The sequence below is a fragment of the Calonectris borealis genome, chromosome 2 (assembly GCF_964195595.1).
Source record: "Calonectris borealis chromosome 2, bCalBor7.hap1.2, whole genome shotgun sequence".
Lineage (NCBI taxonomy): Eukaryota > Metazoa > Chordata > Aves > Procellariiformes > Procellariidae > Calonectris > Calonectris borealis.
In genome coordinates this window covers 103,985,641-104,007,689 of record NC_134313.1, presented here as the reverse complement: position 1 = coordinate 104,007,689, position 22,049 = coordinate 103,985,641, and the positions used below count along the sequence as shown (strand labels likewise).

The window sequence follows — 22,049 nt, the reverse complement described above, 5'->3', positions numbered from 1 at the left end:
TCTTTATTTGTTAAATCATTTATTCAAATTATACATCTAAAGGAAAAACACAGAACCTTTTACAAAACGTCTTGCAGAAAATGGTGTTTCTGCATGCTGAGTCTGCGTAGGGCCCGAAAACAGATTCCTGTATGATGTGTTTTGCCCTAGCTAACCATTAAATACAGAGCTTGAGCCTCCACTGCTTTGTATCCTGTATAGCTGTTTATATGTGTACAAAATGAGTCCACTGTGGATTTAAAACAGCGCCAAATCAGAATATAAGTATCTGTTTGCACCGATTCTGTACAAGTGCGGTTTACTGTACGAGTACAAGACAGCAGAGAGTCAGGCTCACAGTCTGTCAATATAATTGTGGTAGTTGGTCATGTCCATTCACTGTTTACAAAACAAAAAAGCCTGGAGCCACTAAACAAAATAAGCAATAAAATATACAAGTGTCTGTTCCATTCTGTTGAAATTCAGTAGAAGATAAAACCTCAGTAAAGAACATACTTTCAAGTGGTGTTTGTTTTTAAAATGTGAGCTTTACAATTCTAGCATTCGTAAATATAACTCATTAACAGTTTTAACTTCTTGCCTCTTCTACTATTACTTATCAGCCTATACAGAAAATTATTTGATATTCACTTTTATTCCATTGGGATTGTAACACACACTGATAACAAGTGTCAAAAATTAAGGAGGCAGGAATATGTACTACTGCTCTTAAATATCTAATACAACACTTGGACTGGTATAAATCATGCAATTGTTTGCTTTAATTTGATACCTACAGTTTTTTACTATTATTGCTTGGGAGTAACAGTCTGCAGTTTGATTTAGAAGAGGCTGAAATATTGCCGTGCCCTCGTTTCTTTTTGTAGGGAAAGGATAAGTGGTAGATTTAATGGTATTGGTAGATAAATGGTAGATAAGATGGTATTTAAGTAAGATATTTTAAACAGAACTGATTTCTACTCATTATGTGAAAACTAGAAGAATCACATAAAAATATAATAATATATGCAGGATATTTTAAAGAGATGTGGGATTTTGTTCAGGACTTATTTTTCTGAAAGATTTTAATTTTATATAGTGTTACCTTTTAACTTTAGCAGTGAGATGAAAAGAATTGTCCATGACCATTGCAGAATGAAAGGCCTTTCTGGTCATCAAGTTCTAAAATGGCATGAATTGTTCATGCAGCTACACTAAGTGAAACAATGAAGTAGAATATATTTATCTTCTGTGATTTACCTAAGTCCATGATAAGGTGACCAGTTCCAGATACTGATAAGGTTTTCTGCCCCATCTACTTGAGTGTTTTGTTGTTATATGGTGTGTTTTGACAGAACTGGATTAGGAAGGAACTACCATACTGTTAGGCTGGCAAAAGTAGGAGGCTGACAGCCTCTAATGAGAGGCAACAATGAGGGTGTTCAGTTGGTAAAGTCTTTACACAGCCTAGAACGATATAAACAGCACCCTAAAGGGCTGCTATGTACAGTTCAGGTTTTTACAATGTTGATTGTGAACAGATTTAGACTGAAGAAAAATTTGTATAAATAATAAAATCTCTGGCTAGTACACCCAGGATCATACATACATCAAAGCTGTAAAAATAAGGACCAGGTTCCTGGTTCTGTTTCTAGATACACCACAGAGCAAGTGGAGGAACTGGCTGATATCCTTGGAGGTGATTCAGAGGTGATGTGTTGGCAGACCCCTTCCTTAGGGTCCACTTGGCAGACAGCATTACTGCCTCACGAAGACTGTCATCCTCCCAGCTGCTTTTGACACTTAGCAGATTAATGCCCATGTCTCATTTACACAGGCAATGAATTATTCACAAGTTATATGTTACATCTTGTGACTTTCCACACATATGCATAGATGAGATATAGCTGTATATCATATGCATGCATGTATAGATTCACCTAGCCATTCTTTTCATCAAATGAAGCATCATTTCCTTATAATAAATGTATTTTTTTCCTCTGGGAGTTGTTGAGGAGCATTTAATCAGTCGGATCATATAGTAGGTTGATGAAATAGTTACAGTTTTCTGGATAGTTTAAGATATGACTTAACTGTACTGATTGTAAATTAATATGCTTCTTTAACACCTGATACCAATCCTTAGTATTAAAAGTTTGAAATAATACTGGAATTAAAAAAATAAACTTCGTCATTTTCATCAGTGATAATTACGTACACTTCTTTTCAGGGAAATGATCGACAATCTAAATCTACCGTTGGATCCAGTGACCCGGGAGAAAACAGTTCCTCACCTCAGCCTCCCAAAGGGAAGGACAAAAAACGCCAGAATCCAGAGGATTCTGTGTCCAGACGACACTTTTCTAACAACTCTACAAAAGTAAACCAGACAGTAAGAGTAACAGCTTCCACAGGAATCCTTCAAGATAATGGTCAGTACTGAGATAAACGCTATCATAGCATAATGGCTTTTGATCTTCCCTTAAAACAGTGAAACAGTGGAATAATATGCTTGTATAGTTCTTGAATTGTCCGTTTACTCTGGGTAACTGAATTTACAAAAGTTCTTTCTGCTTAGGAAATGTACCTATGCATAACTACTACATTCCTGGCTTCGTTTACATACCACAGGAGACTATATATGATACTTGGTATACCTTGGAAGTTAAACTAATATGGTTCTATCTTTATGCTTTTCATAAAAGCATAATAGAAAACATATTTTGACCATTTTCCCACTGTTCTGCCCTGCAAAAAACTGATGAAAAGGAGCTGGTCTGCTCAAAGGACACCTCGCTCTCCCTGAGGATCCCTGGTTAGCTGCCTGGTTCTGTATAACAAAACGACTAGACCCTGGGGGAATAACACAAACACGAACTCCAGTTAGCCGATAGCTGCTGAGACTCTGCTGAGCAGAGCTGCTGGAGGCACTTTCAGAATTTCTCCCCCACTGTGCTGTGGCAGCAGTTTAGAAATTTAGTCATAAACGTCCTCTTTGAGAAACTGTTTTGTTATCTTATGGTGTCATATTCCCTCTTCCCCCCATTTTTTTTTTAATGGCTAGAAGACTGTCCCCTCACTACAGATATTGCTGACATGCTGGAATGGCTATTCTTCTTCCTCATTAGTAATAGTTCCAAAAGTCATTAATACAGGCCAATTAATACCTGTCAGGAGAAATAAATTATGCTTTTCATAGCATTTGACATTTCTTCTCACTGCTGCTTAAGTGTTAGTAATTAAGTGTGCAATAACAAATCGTGGTCTAAAACTTCAGTATCTGTCATCCAACAGCACAGTTTTGTACCTCTGTTTGTCTAGAATCATGAGTTGTAAATTTACTTTGAGTCAGGAGCAGGTTTGTAAATTTGAGTTTTAAAAGATCAATGAAATATAATCTTTTGTAATATAATTGTCTTTTCAAGAGTAAGCTTTTTGAATGTCAGGTTTATTTTAGTCTTGATTCAAAAGGACCATTCTGTCCTTTTGCTGGTAAATGGACATCATTTTAGCCAACTCTTTTTCAGTCAAGTTTTTTTTCTTACTGTAGAACGACGATTATATTATAATGAAAGTGACTGGAAACACTTGTCCTTTATAACTCCTGAAATGACTGAATATATTCTTCTCCTTGAAATCATCATGGCATATCCCCACTTTTTACAGATTGAGTGGTGCATGCTTAAAACATATGCGGGAGAGACTACCAGAGCTGACCTCTCAGAGGGGGCCTTGCATGCTTGGCTTACCATTTTTAAAGGCTCAGAGTCATTATGTAAGACGCAAAGAATGCAGGGAAAGGCTTTTACATTTAGGTAGTTGTCTACCCTGGATACCTTCAATTGTTTACGTGTTTTCTTTTTTTTTTTTGAATCAGATGCATTGACTTCTGTTGGGAAATCCCGGTACAGAATCCTTTATACAGAGCTCAAAATCCACATGTTCTGATCTAGTCTCCTGTTCAGAGTACTAAACTGCTCTGAACCTCTACTTATGACTAGACAGATCTCAGTCAGAACTCTTACATTAAGAACAGCCAAGCCACATATCTTTTTCTGATAGGTATAGTGCCATTATGGTGATTTTCTATATGCTATTTTTTCTGGCCTGAGGATTTTTGTAAGTAAAGTTTCTACAGATGTTTCTTGGAAGCAAATGGACCCTTCTTGCCAAGGTGAGAGAAATTTGTGACAGAAATTTGTTCTTTGCTTTTGTCGGCCTTGCATTAGGTTATCAGAGGTTTCTGGTTGCTTTCTTTCATTTCCTAGTGGAGGGAAGAGTACTAGAAGCAGCAATAGTTCCTCTGTCCTTTCAGCAGGCAGTGACTAAGAGACAAATCTTACTTTGGTAGATAGCCGACAAATATAGGGAGATACTTATCTCTCCATATTTAGCGCTATTGCTGCTCCACGTGCTGACAGAAATGGTTGGAAATCCACTAAGTTTATTGAAGTAGTGACTGCTTGCTTCTCACTTCAGCTTTTCCATGCTTTGTAAGTCTTGCATAATTAGGAGAAGCTATTCAAGGCCGCCAATTCTCTGGTTTGAGCTAAAGTGTATGTTGGGAGAAGCTCTCTGTTCTTTCTGTGCTCCTTTATTTATCCTCCATGTATGAAGACCTTCTAGCAGAAGTGGGAACAGGTGGTTTGATGTGTGTGCTGTTCTGCAAGTCTAGATAGACCTAGCTGGTCATGCAGGCAGTTGTTGAGGGAGGTGAAGTCTCTAGGTTGAATTCAGACAATAGTACAGAGTGAGAAATCCAGAGCCGTGTAATGGATATCTGCTCTCAGCGGATGTCTGTTGATGAGGAGATGTGTACTAAGCCAGTGAGAACTGTTTTTTTTTCGCCAAGCACAAAAAGCAAACCATTTCATGCTCCTGTAAGTCTTTAGGCCAACCACAGTGACAATTGCAGACTTGTAAACATCTACAGACTTATCTTTCCTCAGTTATATTCCCCAATATTTGTTCAGCCACATCAAGTGGAAAATATTCCAAGAAGCAGTTGCCTTAAGCTTCTCATCAGAAGGCTACTATTCAAAGTGATTTTCAGCCCTGCTTGTATTTTAACAAGAGGTGCATCCTTATTATTACATTATTCTAGTTCTGCTTAAATGTATTTCTTTGCCACATGATTCAAACGGAATTTAATGATGTTGTATTTATTTATGTATTTTCTCCTTCCCTTTCTGGTTCCATTTTTCTTTCTGGTATTTTGCAGTAAGTATGACAAATTTTTTTCTCTTATCAAGAGCAAAAGTAGGATATCCCATTTCCTGCATTTTGCTTTACAAGCCCTCAATAATACTAGCTAATATCCTATATTCACCATTTCATGTGAGAAACCATGTGCAGTTGTTCTGAGTCTATTAGCTCTTAGTGGAACACTTTTTTGCTATGGCATTTTTTTAAATAAGTGGTTTATCATTGCGTGGAAAACATGTGAAGGGTGCATGGAGCACTGGAGGGAGATCCCACTTGTCCCTTTTCTTTTCCTTTAGTCATTTTGGCTGAAAATTTGTAAAGGAGTGCTTCAGGTCCCTTAAAATCCACAGAGTTTTTTTGTTTGTTCTGAATCTTTTCCTCTCTCCAGGAGAGATACAATTGTGCTTGCTGCAATAGTTTTTGTCATAGCAGCTAAGCAATATATCTGAACCACATGCTGAAAGAGGTGTATCTCATCATAAGAGAGGGTAATTCAGTCTCTGTACCCAGTTTATTTTCTGAATTGTCTGGTAGAGGTACCCAACATTTTGACAAGAGCTGATGCTGTTGGCAGAACATCTGAGGTTTCTTTTGACCCACTGAGGTGAGTGGCGTGTGTTACCATTTAAAAAGAAACAGAAATGTCCTTCTGGAAGTGGATGGCATTTGAGGTGTAGTGTTGGAGAGGAGGCCGAGCCGGGACTAAGAGTGCTGACAGCTGTTGCTGCTTCTACTGCAGGAAGCAGGCAAGGCATTCATATCTAATCACCCTGTTAACCCAGCCAAACTGAGGATTCTACACTGAGTGCAGTTTCTTTTTGTTTTGTTCTGAAGCATGGTGAACTGGGTAATTTAGCCATACAGTAGCAAAATTAAAAATTCACAATGTTTAATCCAGTGATAACTGTATACAAGAGCTTTTGAATGTGCTATTGTTGTGAATGTGGCACAAAAATATAGGAAACTATTTCATACTGAAATAATTAATGTGCCGGAAAAAATTTCATGTATTTCATTATTAACATTAAGCACTAAAATGCACCTATAACATTGTTAGTGGAACCTAACACTACTCAATTACTTTGAAATTGAGTGCTTCAATGTACTTAGTATACACATTTGCCTAGGATGCAATAATGCCTTTCAGAGAGATAGGAAATGTCTAGATTTATAGCTACAATTGTTTAAATTTACCCTTATCTTTGAGAATCTCAGGAGACAGCATTTCTTTTCTAAATTTTTTCTTTTTAATTATTATAACTACCATTGTAATGGTAGTTTTACAGCTGGAACTATTCTTGAGCAATATAGTAAAAGTAGGTTGTGTATTACTCAGATAATAACTTTTCCAGGTTTTATGCATGCAGACAGACGACTTTTTTTTTTTTTTTTAATTGAATCCTAGGAATGTAAAAGAGGAATTAACACACCATCCCATGTTTGGTAACCAAAGTCTGTCACTGTATGTTCCTTTTCATTGTTCTTTCCCATGTAAATGAACAGCAGACTTCTCTCTGGAGAGTCAAAAGAACTAGGAAATAAACATCTCCACGTGGGATGTGAAGGATCCTTAAATTGCTCTTGCACTTTTTTGCCCATATTTGTCTGCCTGTGAGAGACTGTGGCACTTGTAGGCAAAATTTGGGGAAAGAGGACAACTCTTGAAAAATCGGAGCAAAGGTCTTTTCACTCAGCTCTGACCCTATGTGGGAGCTCCACTGTAGTCAGAACATACGTAGCTTGTAGTGAAGTAGTTCAAAGAAAATGTACTCTACTGACCCCAAAGGGTCATCTTCAATGCAGTTGTTGTCCCCTGAGTGTTTTTTCTGGTCACACCTCAAAATGGAGTGACCTGAAGCACAGGCCAGGCAGGCTGTAAAAGCTGTGAGCTGTTAGTGTGGAGTGCTGCAGCTTCAGTATCCTCCTGCCCAGCCAGCCCTCCGTGTCAAAGACTGCCCTTGACAGAAACCCATTGGACCATAAAAATATAGGGTTGCAGAGGTCAGCATTACACCATCCATATTTCTGTCCTCTATTATTTGAAGGGACTGAACTGCTGTGTGATTTGTGATGATGTTAAACTTACTGCCAAAGGCATATTGTTTTGTGACTTGATAACCTTTTTTGCTCTCAAGTTTGTTTCTTTATTTCTCATTAACTGAATATTTTTCAGGCGTGGGACTATCTATTGAGTTAAATATAGCACAGGAGATTGATTAAGTATTTCCACCAAATTATCTATCTGCAGGTGGAAGTGGAAGTTCTTAGCTGGTTGATGTACATTTTAGAACAGAGGTAGGCGGCGCAGTAGTCAACTTGAAAAGCTTTCCCTGGAGAGCCTCACCAGTCAAACAGCTTTACAAGCCCACTGACTCTGTCAGTGGGGGATCTGAGAAACAAGTAGATACAAAGCCTGAAACATTCTGCCCTCATCAGCATTGGCATTGTTTTTATGGCACATCATAGGAGAGTCACCTGGCTCAGTTTTGACCTGTGCAGCCCTTTCTCTACCAGGAAAAAAAAGCTCACAGTGGGGAAGTTGCACTACCATGTTTCCTTGCTAACCAAAGAAACAAACAATTTGCCTCTTTCAAGCAGACCAGGTTGTGGCTGGCTTCTCTGCCTGCTTCTTTTGACATACTAAGGTGACCTTTAGCATACCAATGAAGCAGGAAAGAAAGAAATGTTAGAAATATGCAAACACTGAAAATGTTTTCATACCCAGATGACCTAACGTGTCTCTATCCTACAGCTTGTTGTTCATGGCTCAGTAGGCTGCTTGGGTTTAACTTGCCTGCCCATCTCTTGTTCCCATGGAGTACATCTGAATGTACTTACCTCCTTCTTGAAATAAGAACAGAAAGTGTGAGGATCATCATTTGCAGTGTTCTTTGGAAAACGTGTTCTGGTACGTCCTCTGAGGCACCAGATTCACCAGACACCCGTCTGGTGCTATTTCCAACTTTCTGTATGTCAAGCAACAGTGTTGTCATTGTTCTTGTCTAAGTGTTCCCAAACATAGCTGCTACTGAAGTTGGATTTCAGCTCACTGTTATAAACTTCATTTCTACACTTTGCAGAAATCAGTGTCCTAGTGGGCAGGTCTTCAAGCAAATCTGTAAGCTAAGCCCGCTTCTTGTACCTGTGTCCTGCAGTGGTCATGGTCCTGCTGCAGGGAAAGCTTTCTCACCCAAAGCCAGACTGACAACCTTTGTTTTGATTAACCCTGTAGAGAGCTCCTAGTAGAAAAGATGATCTGCAGGAGAAGTTCCCAACTCCATTTCTACTAGTCTTTTTTTATCCCTAGGGGATATCTTGTAGGGAGTCACTGCTGTCGTCTATGCTTTCCATACTGTTGAGGTGGTGCCTCAGGGAGAGGCTTACTTCTTGCTGATGACTGAACCAGTCAACCTTCAACAGCTTTCTAGTTTATACTGTAGGGTGCTGTGACACTTTCATACCTGTGTCATTGCCTATTGCTCATCTGTGTAGCTGAAGCTGTTAATAGTGTATGTATACATTTTTCATCTGTCTTTTTTTGAAGAAAATTCATAGTGAATAATCTTTTTTGGAAGCTTTCAGATTCTCTTGTTATTGTAGGTTTCATTAAGACTGAGGGGGGTAATAGGTAGAGAGCATCTAACTTCTTTCTAAGGAAATAAACCTATTTCTGAGGAAATAATTTTTTTTTCCTCATTGCTAGAATTGTTTGAATGTATCAATATGGCAAAGATAAATAATAATAAAGTGCTGAATAAAAGGGTGCTCAGTGAGGTTGCAAGATTTACTGATGAAAAATTCATTGTATATTCATTGTTTCTTAAAAAGTCGAAGTTTCTATGCAGAAAGCTAAGTAACCATCTAGATGATGCGATATCAAGTTAATGTTGGCAAAGCAAAAGCAATGCAGAATGGTGGGTAAATGGTGAACTGAAATACTTTACAGGGCGCTACTTTAGTGATAAAGGTTTAGAAAAACATTGATGAAGCCAGTTTTGTGAAAATCTCTTCTGACACTACAGCAGAGGTCATTAAAAAGTCAGTAAGATGTTGTGATATGTAGAGATAAAGAATAGTGAATATCACGTGGTATATAAAATCAATGGTTTGAGCTCATCTGTGATTCTTTGAAATCGCATCTCAGAAAGGGGCATTGTAGATTTAGGAAAACCTCACGGAAAGGAAAAAAAAATGGTTAGGGATCTGAAAAAATACATGTGAAACAAAAGAACCTGGGATTTTTTTATTGCATCAAAAAGGAAGTCTTGTTATTTAAGAATACTATGTTGGATAGGAGTAATACCCAGCATTATGATAGATATTCCTAGCAAACTCTGGATGTGATGTAAAAATTCACATATCAAGTTCTAAACCAGTTCCTAATTAGAAGGAGTACTTCAAATTAAAGCATAGATTAGCCATCATCTGGCTACTATTAGGTTTTTGTTTTCTTTCCTTTTTTTTTTTTTTTTCCTTTTTTTCTCCCCCTCCCTCCTTTCTCCCCCCCCCAAAGTATCCCCATGCTGGCATTGTCAGACGTAGGGTACTGGTGTGGATGAACCACAGATCTGATCTGGTACAGCAGCTTCTACAGTGTTTCTTAGAAAATCAGACCTTTCTTTTAAATAGTCATCAGTGGAGGATTAAAACTGTCTAGAAACACATAGTAGTTAGAGCATTCATTTTTATTTTTGCACGAACAGTGTGACAGTTTGCACATGACACAGACGGGAATTAATTGTCTTTTCTTCCTTTCCCCTCCATCCTTCTAGCTCTTCAAAATGAGGTTTTTAGTGTCTACCATATAATAACTTTTTGTTTCCATATGTGGTGGTAGTTTGGTTTCCCACAGAAAGATTTTCTTAGTGCCTTTTCAGATCTCTGATGTTGTTCTATCCTTACAGTAGCTGGTAAGTGTTCTTATGAAGGGTAAAATCATAGGAAATTAATTTAGGGAATTCTGGCAATAAATTAGGAAAACTGACATTAAGTGTACCATGCATTTAGTAACGAAGAATACTGGTAAATCAATAGACTTTTTAAGGCGGAGTAGAGATGTGAAGTAGAAAATACTCTTTTTTCTTACCCTCTTGATTTGTTTCAGGTCAGTTATTTAAATAGTGTTAGTCTCTATAATTTTTGCTGCCAGAGTCTAAATATGCTGCTGTCTGAATATATCAATCAATATAAGTTTTATAAATTTTGGTTCATCTGGTCACAAATGTGAATGTATTTATTTATACCATAAGACACGTAGACCTCTAAATTTCCAAATAAGTTGAGTCAATTTCTTCTGCAAGTGTATCTAAAGAGGTGGATGATACTGTGATGTGAGTCAGTGCATCACGATCTCTATTCCTCTGTTTGTCTCACTTTATTTGGCTTGTGTTTTGAATTAATCTCTGAGTCCCGCAGAGTCCCCCCAAGCTTTCTCCTGTTAACTCATGGCTCAGATAAAAGTTTTGTAACCATTGTCAGGTCTGAATTTTGAGATCTCCGTGGTGAAGGGTGCTCCATATGAAAGATTCTTGCACGAAGAGGTGTAGGATTCTGCAGGAGATGACATGGAGTTTGAAGTCAAGATAAGCCACTATCAAAATAGCCAAATTTCAGAATGTGCTTAAGCATGTCTTTATATATTTTTTTTTCACCGAGTTGCGCTAACATGCATGCTTAACCTTTTTAAGCATAGAGTCTAGGTTTCATTTCTTTTACTGAGACTCTGGCACCTGCTTGCTTAGAAGTAAAAGAGCGTGTTCATGAAAAGACCCAATCTGTCAGTCACATACTCCACTGTGTCTTTGTTAGACTCGCTCATGTGCTTAAATTTAAGCATGGACATGTGAATTTGGAAGCTCAAGACTTTACACATATTTACTCTTTGAAGAAGGAGCTATTATCCTAAACCTAAAATATATAAATCACCACAAAAATCATTGGGAAAACATAGGAGTTTGTTCAGTGCTATTATTTAATATTTAATGGCAGTTTTCACACACATGGTGTTCTCAGTATCATCATTAAACAATGTGGATAAAACAGGTCATATTTCATATGACACAATTTATAGTCTCTGTTGCAGGAATAGAGCTAAAAGGTAATGGTAAAACCTCAAAGGAGTATATCATTCCTAACTATATGAATTACTAGTGGCTGATATATCTTTCAGAGAGACATATTCTGGACTAAAAAAATTATTCAGCATATATGTGATCATATGAGTGTATCTGCATTACTATATTAAGTGAAAGAATCTATTAATGTCAGTGATATTGATAAAACAGATTTTAAAAATAATATATAAGCCAAGCCTTACAAAAGCCTCTGATCTCTACAGTGGTCAAGTAGAAACATGTGCCCATTGCACCTTTGTGTTTTATTCTCTTCCTCATTTACCAAGTAACAATCTTGTTAAGTATGCTTCTGTCCATCGTAAACTGCACAGTTTTTAAAATATAAAATGTACACGCAGCTCAGATGAAACAGCTGTGAAAATATATGAATATCCTGTCCTTTTAATAAGGTGGTGTGAGTGTTCCATTAGTTCAGTAGGAGGCTTATTGTGTTTATTTTTTTCTTTTGATGGAAATATTTTTGAAGGACTTGTGATTAAAACACTGGCATTTAAATATTTCCTAGCTAACGTTTGAAGACTCTCAAGCTGAATCAGACTTAATGGAGAGGATCGGATTAGTCCAGAGCCAGGATCCTGCTTTTTGTGGAAAGAAGAAAAACATATAATGTGCATAAGTACTTAGCAGTACTTGTAGCATACTTCTATAATTAAAGTGAGGAATGCAGCCAAGCTAGTATAGGCCAACTTACTCCTTAATGGGACTAGCAGTATTTTCTGAGTGCAGAAAAACTGTCAGGTGACCCCAAGTTTGAGACATATGCAATTCATACCTGCAGTTTTCTCCTGTTCCTGATACTGTTATGGAAGAAGGCTTTATGCGTCTGTGAAACTTTGTTTCTGTTTGTTTTAATTTGTCCTGTGGCACCCATGATAGCTGTGGCAAGTTTACCCTAACAACTCTTTCACTGCATATCAATCTGGCCTCCCTGCACTCTCCACCTCCTTTGCTTTGCTCCCTTCCTATCCTTCTCCACCTTTGATTGTTCTTCCCTCTACTCTTTACACTACTTTCTTTCCCAGTTATTCTCTGATGCTTTTCCTTGGGTCCATGTGGCACTTCATTCATTTTTATCTGACTTTGTCTGTTTTCTTTCTATGCCATTTGTTGGTCTTTCTTCAAGTAATCCTGTCTGGCACTGATTCACCAGGATCTGGAGGTCTGGGTTCAACCCCCATTTCTGTCTTAGGCTTCCTCTTTGACTTTGGGCAATTGCTTGGATACATTCTGCAGCCAGCGAAGCACCTACATGGAGAGAAATGTGTGTGACAGGAGGCAGTTCAGCCGTCCTAAGCTGTTCCCACCATGTCTCTGAAACTTCCTCCATGTGGCTAAAGGGTATGTCAGAGAGCAGCTGTGGAAGTGCTTGGTTTGCTAAGGCTCTTGTGGAGTCGCTGCATAGGGTCAGAGGTGGTGAATGGGAAGACAAAATCTCTCCTAGTTTCCCTCTCCACCTGGTTATCACAAGCCTTTTCCTTTAATCAGCTTGGGAGCAGTGAGGTTGTGCCATTCTTGTTTGACTATTTTTCTCCTCCTTTTGTACTCAGCCATGTGTAGCTTTGCAACAGGTGGTGACACGTGCTGTGGTTTTGCAGAGTAGACTTGTCAAGCGGCTGCATCAGCTGTATAACAGGTGTCTCTATAAAGTAACTTCATAGCTTGAAGTTTTCTTTAGACTTTATTCAAGTCATAGTTCATAGCTTTGTAGCTTTCTTTTGGAGTGATTTGTAGTTCCAACTCATTATGTGAGTGTGAAATATAACTTTTTTCTGACTAATACAAAGTTATTCTTTTGAATGTATCCATTAAATATACGTCCTCATACTCTTTAAAAAGAGTATACTTTCGATGGTTGATTTATGGCCTATAACTTTTTTAAGCAAAAGTATTTTTCTGTGCAATTGCAGTGTATTAAAATAATGGAAGTGTGACGAGAACTCAACAGAGCAAAGAATATTGGTTTTTTGCATATTACAAGTTAATGTGAATGCTGTGCTACAATTGTGGAACAAGAATCTTTAATTCTGTTAAAGAAAAGAAAACCAACAGGCAAACCCCGGACAAATCTTGTTTAAAAACTAAAGAACCATTGCTTAACTTTAATAAAAAAGCTTCGTTGAAGTTAGTGTTTAAAATACTAAGCTTCTGGGTTTCAGAATACAAATAAGCGACCATGGCTTCTAGCTCTCCATCAAAAATCCATCTCCATTTCATTCACACATGCTGTGTACATATTTGTTTTATCCTGTGCTTTTATGCTTTATTCACACGCATGCTGAGGATCATCATGCTCCGCTTTGGGTGTGAAAGGAGCTTATACTGTTGGGACAGTATGTTAGGATCCAAAGGGCAGATGAAGGGTATGTGCCCTTTTCTAAGGATACTGTTTTTCTTCACCTGTTCTTCTTCATATACTGAAGACCTGTGTTAACAACCAGTCCAACTTGAAAGGACAGAATATAGGCTGTTGCTCTGTGTGTTCGTGCAAGCTCTTCCCCTTCTCCTAATGTGTATGCTTTTAGTGCTCTGAAATGTCTCCCTGTCAATAGGATCTTTCCCTCACTCTGTCCTGGTTTGTCACCTTGTCTCTGGGTGAGATGGACTCCTGCAGCAGTTGTGTGACTAGTGGGACAGAAGTGGATGATAAAAGGGCTTTAAAAGCTGGTAATGGGGGTGGTTTATTCTATATTAAGGCCCTTCTGTTCCACCTGGAGATGACTGTATGAGATGCAGCTTCTCTCTTAGGCAGGCAACTAGTACCATACAGTCGATTAGCTGTAGTATTTCAGCTAGATTCAGTTGGTGGAAAGGGGCATTGCAGCTTTCTTCCCAGTTTGCTTGTGCCTTTTGAAGACTGCTTCGAACATACGTTAGAGGAACACAAATTGAGAGTGAAACAGAAGTGTGCAAGTGGCGCTTTTATTCTCTTCCTACCTTTGCCCGCAAATGCCAGGCTGTAAGCTCTGCCCTTGCGGGGTGAAGAGCAAAAGTAAGAGCAGGCATGGGCACACCAGACTTCTCAGCACATCCGTTGTCTGTCTGCATTACTGGCTGTTAGCCAAAGTGCTGCTCGGGCTAATAGCATTCAAACTCTGCTAAAAGAGGCTTATTTGCAAAGACTCCAGCTGTAATGTACTTGGCCTCACCTTTGCCTTGTCCATTCAGAAGGCATAAACAGAAGTTCAGAGAAGGCTCTTTATTTGGAGAGGCTGTTTGTTTCAATCTGTTTCCCCATGGCAACAAGAAAGATGCAGTAAATCCTAAAGGTTTCTTGATCATGGTACACTTTCAGATCCCAGCTGCTCGTGGAAACTCGTTGAGAGCAAGATGCATCTTGCCTGCCTCCCACTGTATGAGGGGTAGGATTAATTCAAACTGGGCTTCTAGGCTCCAGCTGTCAAGGAGAGACAAGTGTGTCTGGAGATGTCCATTCTCTCAGTTGACAGTGAAATTGGAAATCTAGCTTAGACCAGATGCTGAAGCATTGGATGTATCATGTATGTAATTCCTGCCTTGAATTATGACATTTTCAGTTTTATTTTAGAGTGAGAAGTCTTATTCTGAAATGGAGATGGATTTTTGGTGGAGAGCTAGAAGCCAACTCCAGGAACACAGTGATAATGATTGCTCCCAAGTACTGTTTTAATCAGTATAGCTCCACTGTCTACTCTGAAGGCTCATTGCAGTTCCTCAATTGGCTTTGCAGGTTTATTCAAAAAAATTCCTTCAAATTCAAAGGCTTTGAATTGGGTAAGGGAAGCACTTGTCACCGTCTTCTGATTTTTATTTTATTTTTTCATGATGGACAGTGAAAAAGACTCTTGGCATTTTGGTTGGCTGCATTTGGCTGTCACTAATGTGGGATTAATTTATTTTAATCTGAAACCAATAAACTGCACAGTGAGTTTACACACGCATATTTTGGTGTGTACTGAGATAGATAAAAAGAGAATATTCATAGTAGAACATGTATCCCGTATTCTTTGCTGTCCTCATCGCTGCCAGTTTAGCAGTTATGTGGAATCTTCTCTTTTTAGAGTGCCAGACTCTTTCAAAGTAATTGTTTTCTGGGACTTAACGTCTGAAGAATTATGCTCACAGCGTATTTAAAGCTTAATCTAATCTTCCAACAGAGTTTAGTTGGGCTAGCCGTGTATTTACTGTGAATGTGGGTTTTTTTTAATACACTGAGAATTTCACCAGCATGTCATTCATATTACAACTGATCCATGTCATAATCCTCTCAAATCAAGACGATTAAAGAATTTCTTAGTGCTGAAAGCTCTTTGTGCAAGATTTAAATTCCCCACTTCTTAGAGCAAATCCAGTAGACTGTGAACTGGAACTTTGGTTTTGTAACCTGTAAGGCATGCTATTATAGTTATGATCGGACTCTCATTGCATTGGTAGAAACCTAAATAATATTGAAGGTATTATATGTAACAGTAATTGCAACTGGAAATGTGAGGGTTAGAGCTTAGACTAGTGCAGCTGGTTTAGCAGAATTTGGGCTTATGAAAGTGATAGCAAAGGCACATTTAATTATCAGCATCTTGGTTTAAGGTTTAAAAAAAAAAAAAAAACAAAAACCAAACCTACTTATTTTTTGCTTTGCACCACATTCTGTAAATAGTATACTGTAGGAAGTTGAATAGGAAAGTAGCAAATTCAGAAGCATAGTAGAAAATTCTTGTAAGGGAGCACCGTCACTTTAAAGCCTATTCCATTCAAATACAGTAGTTTAATTGTGGTCGCACGGCTTGCAAAGTAACCCCCCACCCAAACTATAAAACAAGTTCTAGAGATAATAGAATGTAAAGTTTGAGTTCTCACTATGATTTGGAAAAGTACTATACTGGAGATGGGCTGAGCCACTCCACAGTTTTTCAAATCTAGTTTTGAGTATTATGAGGGCTTAGAAGTTAGCAATCATTTTGATTTCCTGCTTTTGCTATTGGCTAAAAAAAGGAGGAAAAAGACCAGCCCTTAGTTAAAGAGAAAGCTGCACAGAACATCAGGTATGGCAGCCGCTCCTGCTATCATGCTCTTAATTACTTTCAATAAAATTTTGAACTTGCCAAGGAATATAAACCTGGACTGCTGAATATCAGCTGTGCATTGTGAGCTAAAACTGTTGTTGTCCCTGATTCCCTCCTGACAACTTTTAGGATTAAAAAGCTATCTGTAGTTAAAACATAGACATATAAACCATATCAATTCTGTGTTGTCAAAGCAGGCAAAAACTGTGCTGAAGAAAGAGGCTTCATCTTCTTTCTTATTTGCAGAGATTTTACAGGACCTGTAGGTTTGTTCCTCACATAATAGGAGATAAAATTGCAATCTATAGTAAGAAATGAGAACCTTTGTTGCTGTTAGTGTGTATTGTTACAGTGCTGAATCGCGATAGCCAGAATATACTAATGCCAGTGGGAAACTAAGATGATGGTAAACCTCGCGTCCTCTTTCTTCAAGCAGATGGTGAGTTTCTGTGGGTTTGCTTTTAGAAAAATGAATACATTGCAAAACATAAAGTGGACAAATAGTACTTGGCAGCAGGAAAGCCGTGTTTCTTAACTCGCTGCAGGATGGAGTGTAGGTGTACTGATGCTTAGTTTGGAATGACTGGACCAGGACATTTCAGGGCTTTTGCATTTGCTTTGTGACAGTTAACCCTTAGGACCCAGCTGTACCCAAGAGAAGGCTGAGTTTTGGAATAGGCATGGAATTAAAAAAGATGTGGCTGAATGGGAGCTACTTTTTTAATTTCAAAATGCAAATGGTCTTAATGATCTGTCATTTAAATAAATGAATAAATTAGATGCTTAGAAACACAGAGGATAAATGAGGTGAACGACCAAAGTAAGGAGAAGGAAGAAAAAGCCTCATATTATGACATGCAGTCCTTAATTTTGTAGCTGTTTATGTATAAAGATGACAGAGCTATTGCAGCTGACTAAGGCAGCTTTTCCTTTGCTGTAGCATTACCACATTTCCTATCAGTAAAGGAGACTGCTGCATACAAGGTCAACCTCTAGAAGCACCTTTTGCAGTTTCTATTCAGGTAGTCAGATGTCAGCAATCTATAATGGTGTGAAATCTCATTAGAAATTCAATATTTTCTGAAGAGAGGAACTCATTGCTTAGAAGCTTGAGGCTGCAATAGTATCAGGTGAAGAAAAATACATATTTTTTAATATTCCCAACAGCTTCATATGTATATTGCTACCATTTTGTCTTTAATTCCATTACTTTTTGATGACAGAAGTACAGGCACGTACACACATGCAAACCTATCACCAAGGCAGTGGCTTTTTGTTGGAAATGGGCCTTGTAGAACACTGATACTTTGAAATTAAAAAAAAAACAACAACAAAAAAAAAACAGAAGAGAAAACTATGTTGTAGACAGGCATAAATGCACATGTCCTCCCTATTCCTCATAGCAATCTATTCAATTTAATGAGGCACAGATTTTTTACATTTTGTTTTTAATTTGACTTAACATTTTCATGAGGCAGTCTCTGTGGTAAGTCACATTAATTTTTTTTTATAGTCACATTAACTTCCTTGCTTACATACAGAGCTTGCAGTTAGTAAATGCCTCCGATTTCCATAAAATATTCAGGGCAGGCTATTATTACAATGATGGGGTTTTTTTATCCCTATTGCTAAACTTCAATCAGTTTAAAATTTGAAATGCATTAATGACTGTATAATGTTGTAATTTGTGTTGCAATAAATGTTTTACAGTAATGCTGGTTAGGAAAGGAGCTTATACAAAAGCCATTAATTGCTATGCTTGATTATTTAAAATATATAGATTTCTTATGAGTTACTTCAATGTATAACTCAATTACTATTTAATAAAGTCATATAACTTTCTTGTTTATCAAAGTGTACAGAAGGATTCCAGCTGAAATACTGAATGGCATGAGACAGAAAATGATCTTTGTACTTTAGCCAAGGTTTGCTCAGTTATACATGCACCAATTCATCGCTTCTTTCTGTACATACTGAACTGAGTGACTGCACCGTACACTGAACATCTGTGTATTGAGACAACTGGTAACGTGTCAGGTGAAATGTTATTAATGAAAATGTTTTGGGCATTTATAAATCTGCTGTTGCTGATAATTACTCTGCTCTGTACCTATCAGGAGATTAGCCAGAAGTATAAAATACCTAGAAAATTCACCTGAATGGTCAGTGGACTCCCTTTCACGCAACTGAATTCTCAGGGGCTGCAAAGCCAGCATCGCTGGCATGGGTAAGGGGACAGAACAGAGTAGGTTATTCTGAAGATGAAGATCCTTGGCTATTAAGATCTGTTATGCAAGAAGCATAATTTACAGCAGTCTTAACATTGTCTTAAATTGTATTGGGTTTATTTGTCCATCTGCAACAAAGTCACAGAGGTGAGAAAGTACTGTAGGAATACAGTACCACCTTTTCTTATCTTTGGTGAAACCAGCTGAGGACCAAGCTGCTTACTTTATGAAATAGACCTTGGCCAAGTACAAAATCAGAAACCCCACACCCTATTTATCAGTCATCATCCTTTCTAAGGTTCTGATCCAAACCTGACCACTGTGCCTTTCTCCTATCCATAGCTTCTGGACCTGATATCCAAAGAGCTAAGCCTTCTGAGAACATCCTCCCTCATGTAATTTCACCACCTTTTTCTGCTGATAGTGTTCTCTTGTTCTTATTGTTTGTGTGGCTCCATTGCTGCTAGCTGTAGAGGTTAGCCATAAAGTAGGTGCCAGTGTTTCAACAGCCGTATCATTTGTCTTTGCTTAGAGCAGGTTGAGTTGGATCACCGCTTTTTTGAGATACTAGCTACCTCTCTACAGTAGAGCTGTTATCAGGCTCCAAGTGTTCCCTTTCCTGGTAACCCTCACAAGGCTTTGGGGAATTCAGAGCTTGAAGCAGTCTGGATCCTCTTGAGATTTCATCAGTCTTTCTCTCTGTGGGATTACGGAGCTGGACAAGAGGTGAGATAGAGCATAACTCTTGAAGAAGCTCCACAGGAAAGCACTTGCAGTTGCAGTTTTCATTCATCCCTTCAGCCTGAAGCCAAAAAATGCTGTAAGAATTCTTTCCCCAGACTGTAGAGCCACTATCCAGAGTCTTACTAAATATTGTTTGTTGTAGGAATAAATAAGAATAAGAAATCAAGAAAAATACTTGCCTGATAACAATGAGCATTTTTTCATTGTTGCTTTTTGCTGCACCTCTGTCACAAACGAGTCCGTGTGGGAGCATCTGAATATAGAAATTCAATTGTAGATAGTAGTAAAACAACATTCCTCTTCTCAGGCTTTCCTGAAGGAATATTCCTTTAAGAAGCTTAAATTGGCATGGGTACCTGCTGGCTTGTTCTTTCTTCCCCTCTCATTCTTTCAAGCTTCTACTCTTCCGCTGCACGTAACCCATTTTTTTGCCTTCCTGCCAGTGTGTTGGACCTCATTTCTTCCCTTAATTTCCACCCATGTTTCCTCATCTTCCTATTTGCTCTTGTACAGTTGCTCATTCCACACGTTCCTTCTAACATTACTGTGCCTTCATCATCTCCCTTTGTGTCCATATCCTCCAGCCTCTGCATATCTTCTCTCTCCAGTTGGCTGCTCCTCTTGAATGCCTTTTCCCTCTTGTGATCTGTTCTTTGCCCTTCTGCGGATTCTTCTTTCTCTCTCTTGCCAGAATTATTGAACATGACCCTGCTTTAAAATAATCAGAAATAATGGGAGATGCTTGTTTAGGTTACCTCACTTCTCTCTGTATAGAATATAAAAAATGGTGATTTTTAGCTCAAGACAGTCTGTTTTCACACAGTGACTGGCAAAACCTGAAAAATTAGTCTCTTCTGGTTGTCTGGACACCATGGAAAAATATCTTCACAGAAGATCGGGAGACTCTCAATAATACTTTGCTTGGCCTCTTGACAGAAGCAGCACTTACCGTGGCAGGGAGAACTGAGAACCTAGCTGAAATAAATCCTCTGATTTATACTTGTCAGCAAAGCTGACATTTTGGAGCTCAAATTGCCCTTGAATGCTTTGCTGCCATCTTCTACTCAACTTGGAGCAAATGGGTAGAGTATGCCACAGCTTGACTGTAAGGCTCGGACCTACCTTCCTTTCTTACCCCCTTTTAGAGCTCTTCTGCCCCAACATTGCCATGACCCTGACTGTGGCCAATTCTCAATTAGTTTGAGGCACAGAAAGTCAGAACTAGCTCTTGTATGAGGAGCATGTTTAATCTACAATATTTTATGAACCATTTGGGGTAGGCATAAATGTTCCATCTAATGGAAGTGCTGGGAATTCTCTTTTCAGTAAGACACACTACTTCAGTAGAGGTTGCAATATAAGCCCATAACAGTATAGAATGAAGACTTAAAAAAATGGTTTTTTCGTTTAATTTATGGCGTTTTCTAAAATGCCTTCTTTTTTTTCCCTCCCTTAGAGACGTGTGTAAAAACTGACTAATGATTCAGAGACAGAGCTGTGAAATATTGCATCAATATCATTTTTTTGGTGCTTTTTTTCCCTAAATCAAAAAGCATTTCGGAAACATTACCTATAAAATATGAGGCAAAATTACTTAACCTCACACATTTGTTTGGGAGGTGCTGAGTAACTCATAGAACTGATAACAGTGATAAATGTGGTCTGCAAACTCCTGCTGACGCAGAATCACATAAACACGCGATAGGTTGGCCTTTCACTCAGCTCCAGGTATTTGTGAATTCACATGCAAAAAGTGTTAAATACTTCTGGCTGAAGTAGAGTAGCAACACTAATAATGTTTACATTTGAAGCTATTTTCGTAATGGTCCTTTTAATCAAGTTATTTTTTTGTAAATTATTTTACAATTTTTAAATTTCTTTGCACTTTTGGTACCAAAAGTCAAGAAGGGTACATGTCCTAATGTAAGACTAATTTCATTCCTTGCCATTTTCTTTGGGATTTTTTATTTGCTCAAGTGTTACAACTTTTCCATTTTTCATTTAGTGTCATTTTTTTCTTCACCTGTTTTGGCACATTTCAGACCTAAGTGTTTTTCTTCCTTCCCTGACTATTAATGGTACATGTGTTTTGGACATTTGTCTTCCATACTTTCAGATTTGTGCAGAGGTAAATAATTAATTTCCCTTTTATTGTCAATTTTCTTATTTCCTTAAATATTTTTTTCTTTTCCTTTTCTGACAACAAATCTTTTCTGCCATCCTTTCAGAAACCAACTAACGATCTTTTGTGTTGTATGTATTTGCAATATGCTATTCTTTAACTACTTGTTTTCTTCAAATAATATAGCTGTTCTGAAAATGGAATAATTTCCCATTTTGTCTGAAAACACTGTCCTTGAAGTTTTTTTGGTGACTTCTGTGGTTGCTATCCTTTCCCATTGCAGTCTGCCATGTAGTTTTGGCATCTTCCACTCTGTGGAAGAGCGGGAATGCTATTTCACTTTAAAGTGATTTTCGTGCAAGACAATGAACAATGTTATCTTTGAAAGATGCTGGAAGATTGTGCAGAGCTCTTTTCAACTAATCTCTTTTCATTTATGACCAGCTTTCTGAGCAAACATCTGTTAGAAAGTGCTTGGAGGAAATCCCATGGGGATTTCAGGTTTTGCTTATTGAAATCCCCCTGTTACTAGCTTTTTGGGTATACACTTTTGAATGGGAAAGTTGGTTGCATGATCCAGGTGGAAATTTATTGTCTT

At 38.1% G+C, this 22,049-nt stretch overlaps 1 protein-coding gene across 1 annotated transcript in view; it reads left to right on the top strand.

Moving 5' to 3' along the window:
• Positions 1-22,049, top strand: part of DCDC2 (doublecortin domain containing 2) — a 72,499-nt gene that overhangs the window by 30,772 nt on the left and 19,678 nt on the right. Inside the window, exon 9 of the mRNA XM_075142833.1 lies at positions 2,210-2,411. Coding sequence (XP_074998934.1) covers positions 2,210-2,411 — 202 coding nt within the window. The remainder of the gene's footprint in view (positions 1-2,209; positions 2,412-22,049) is intronic.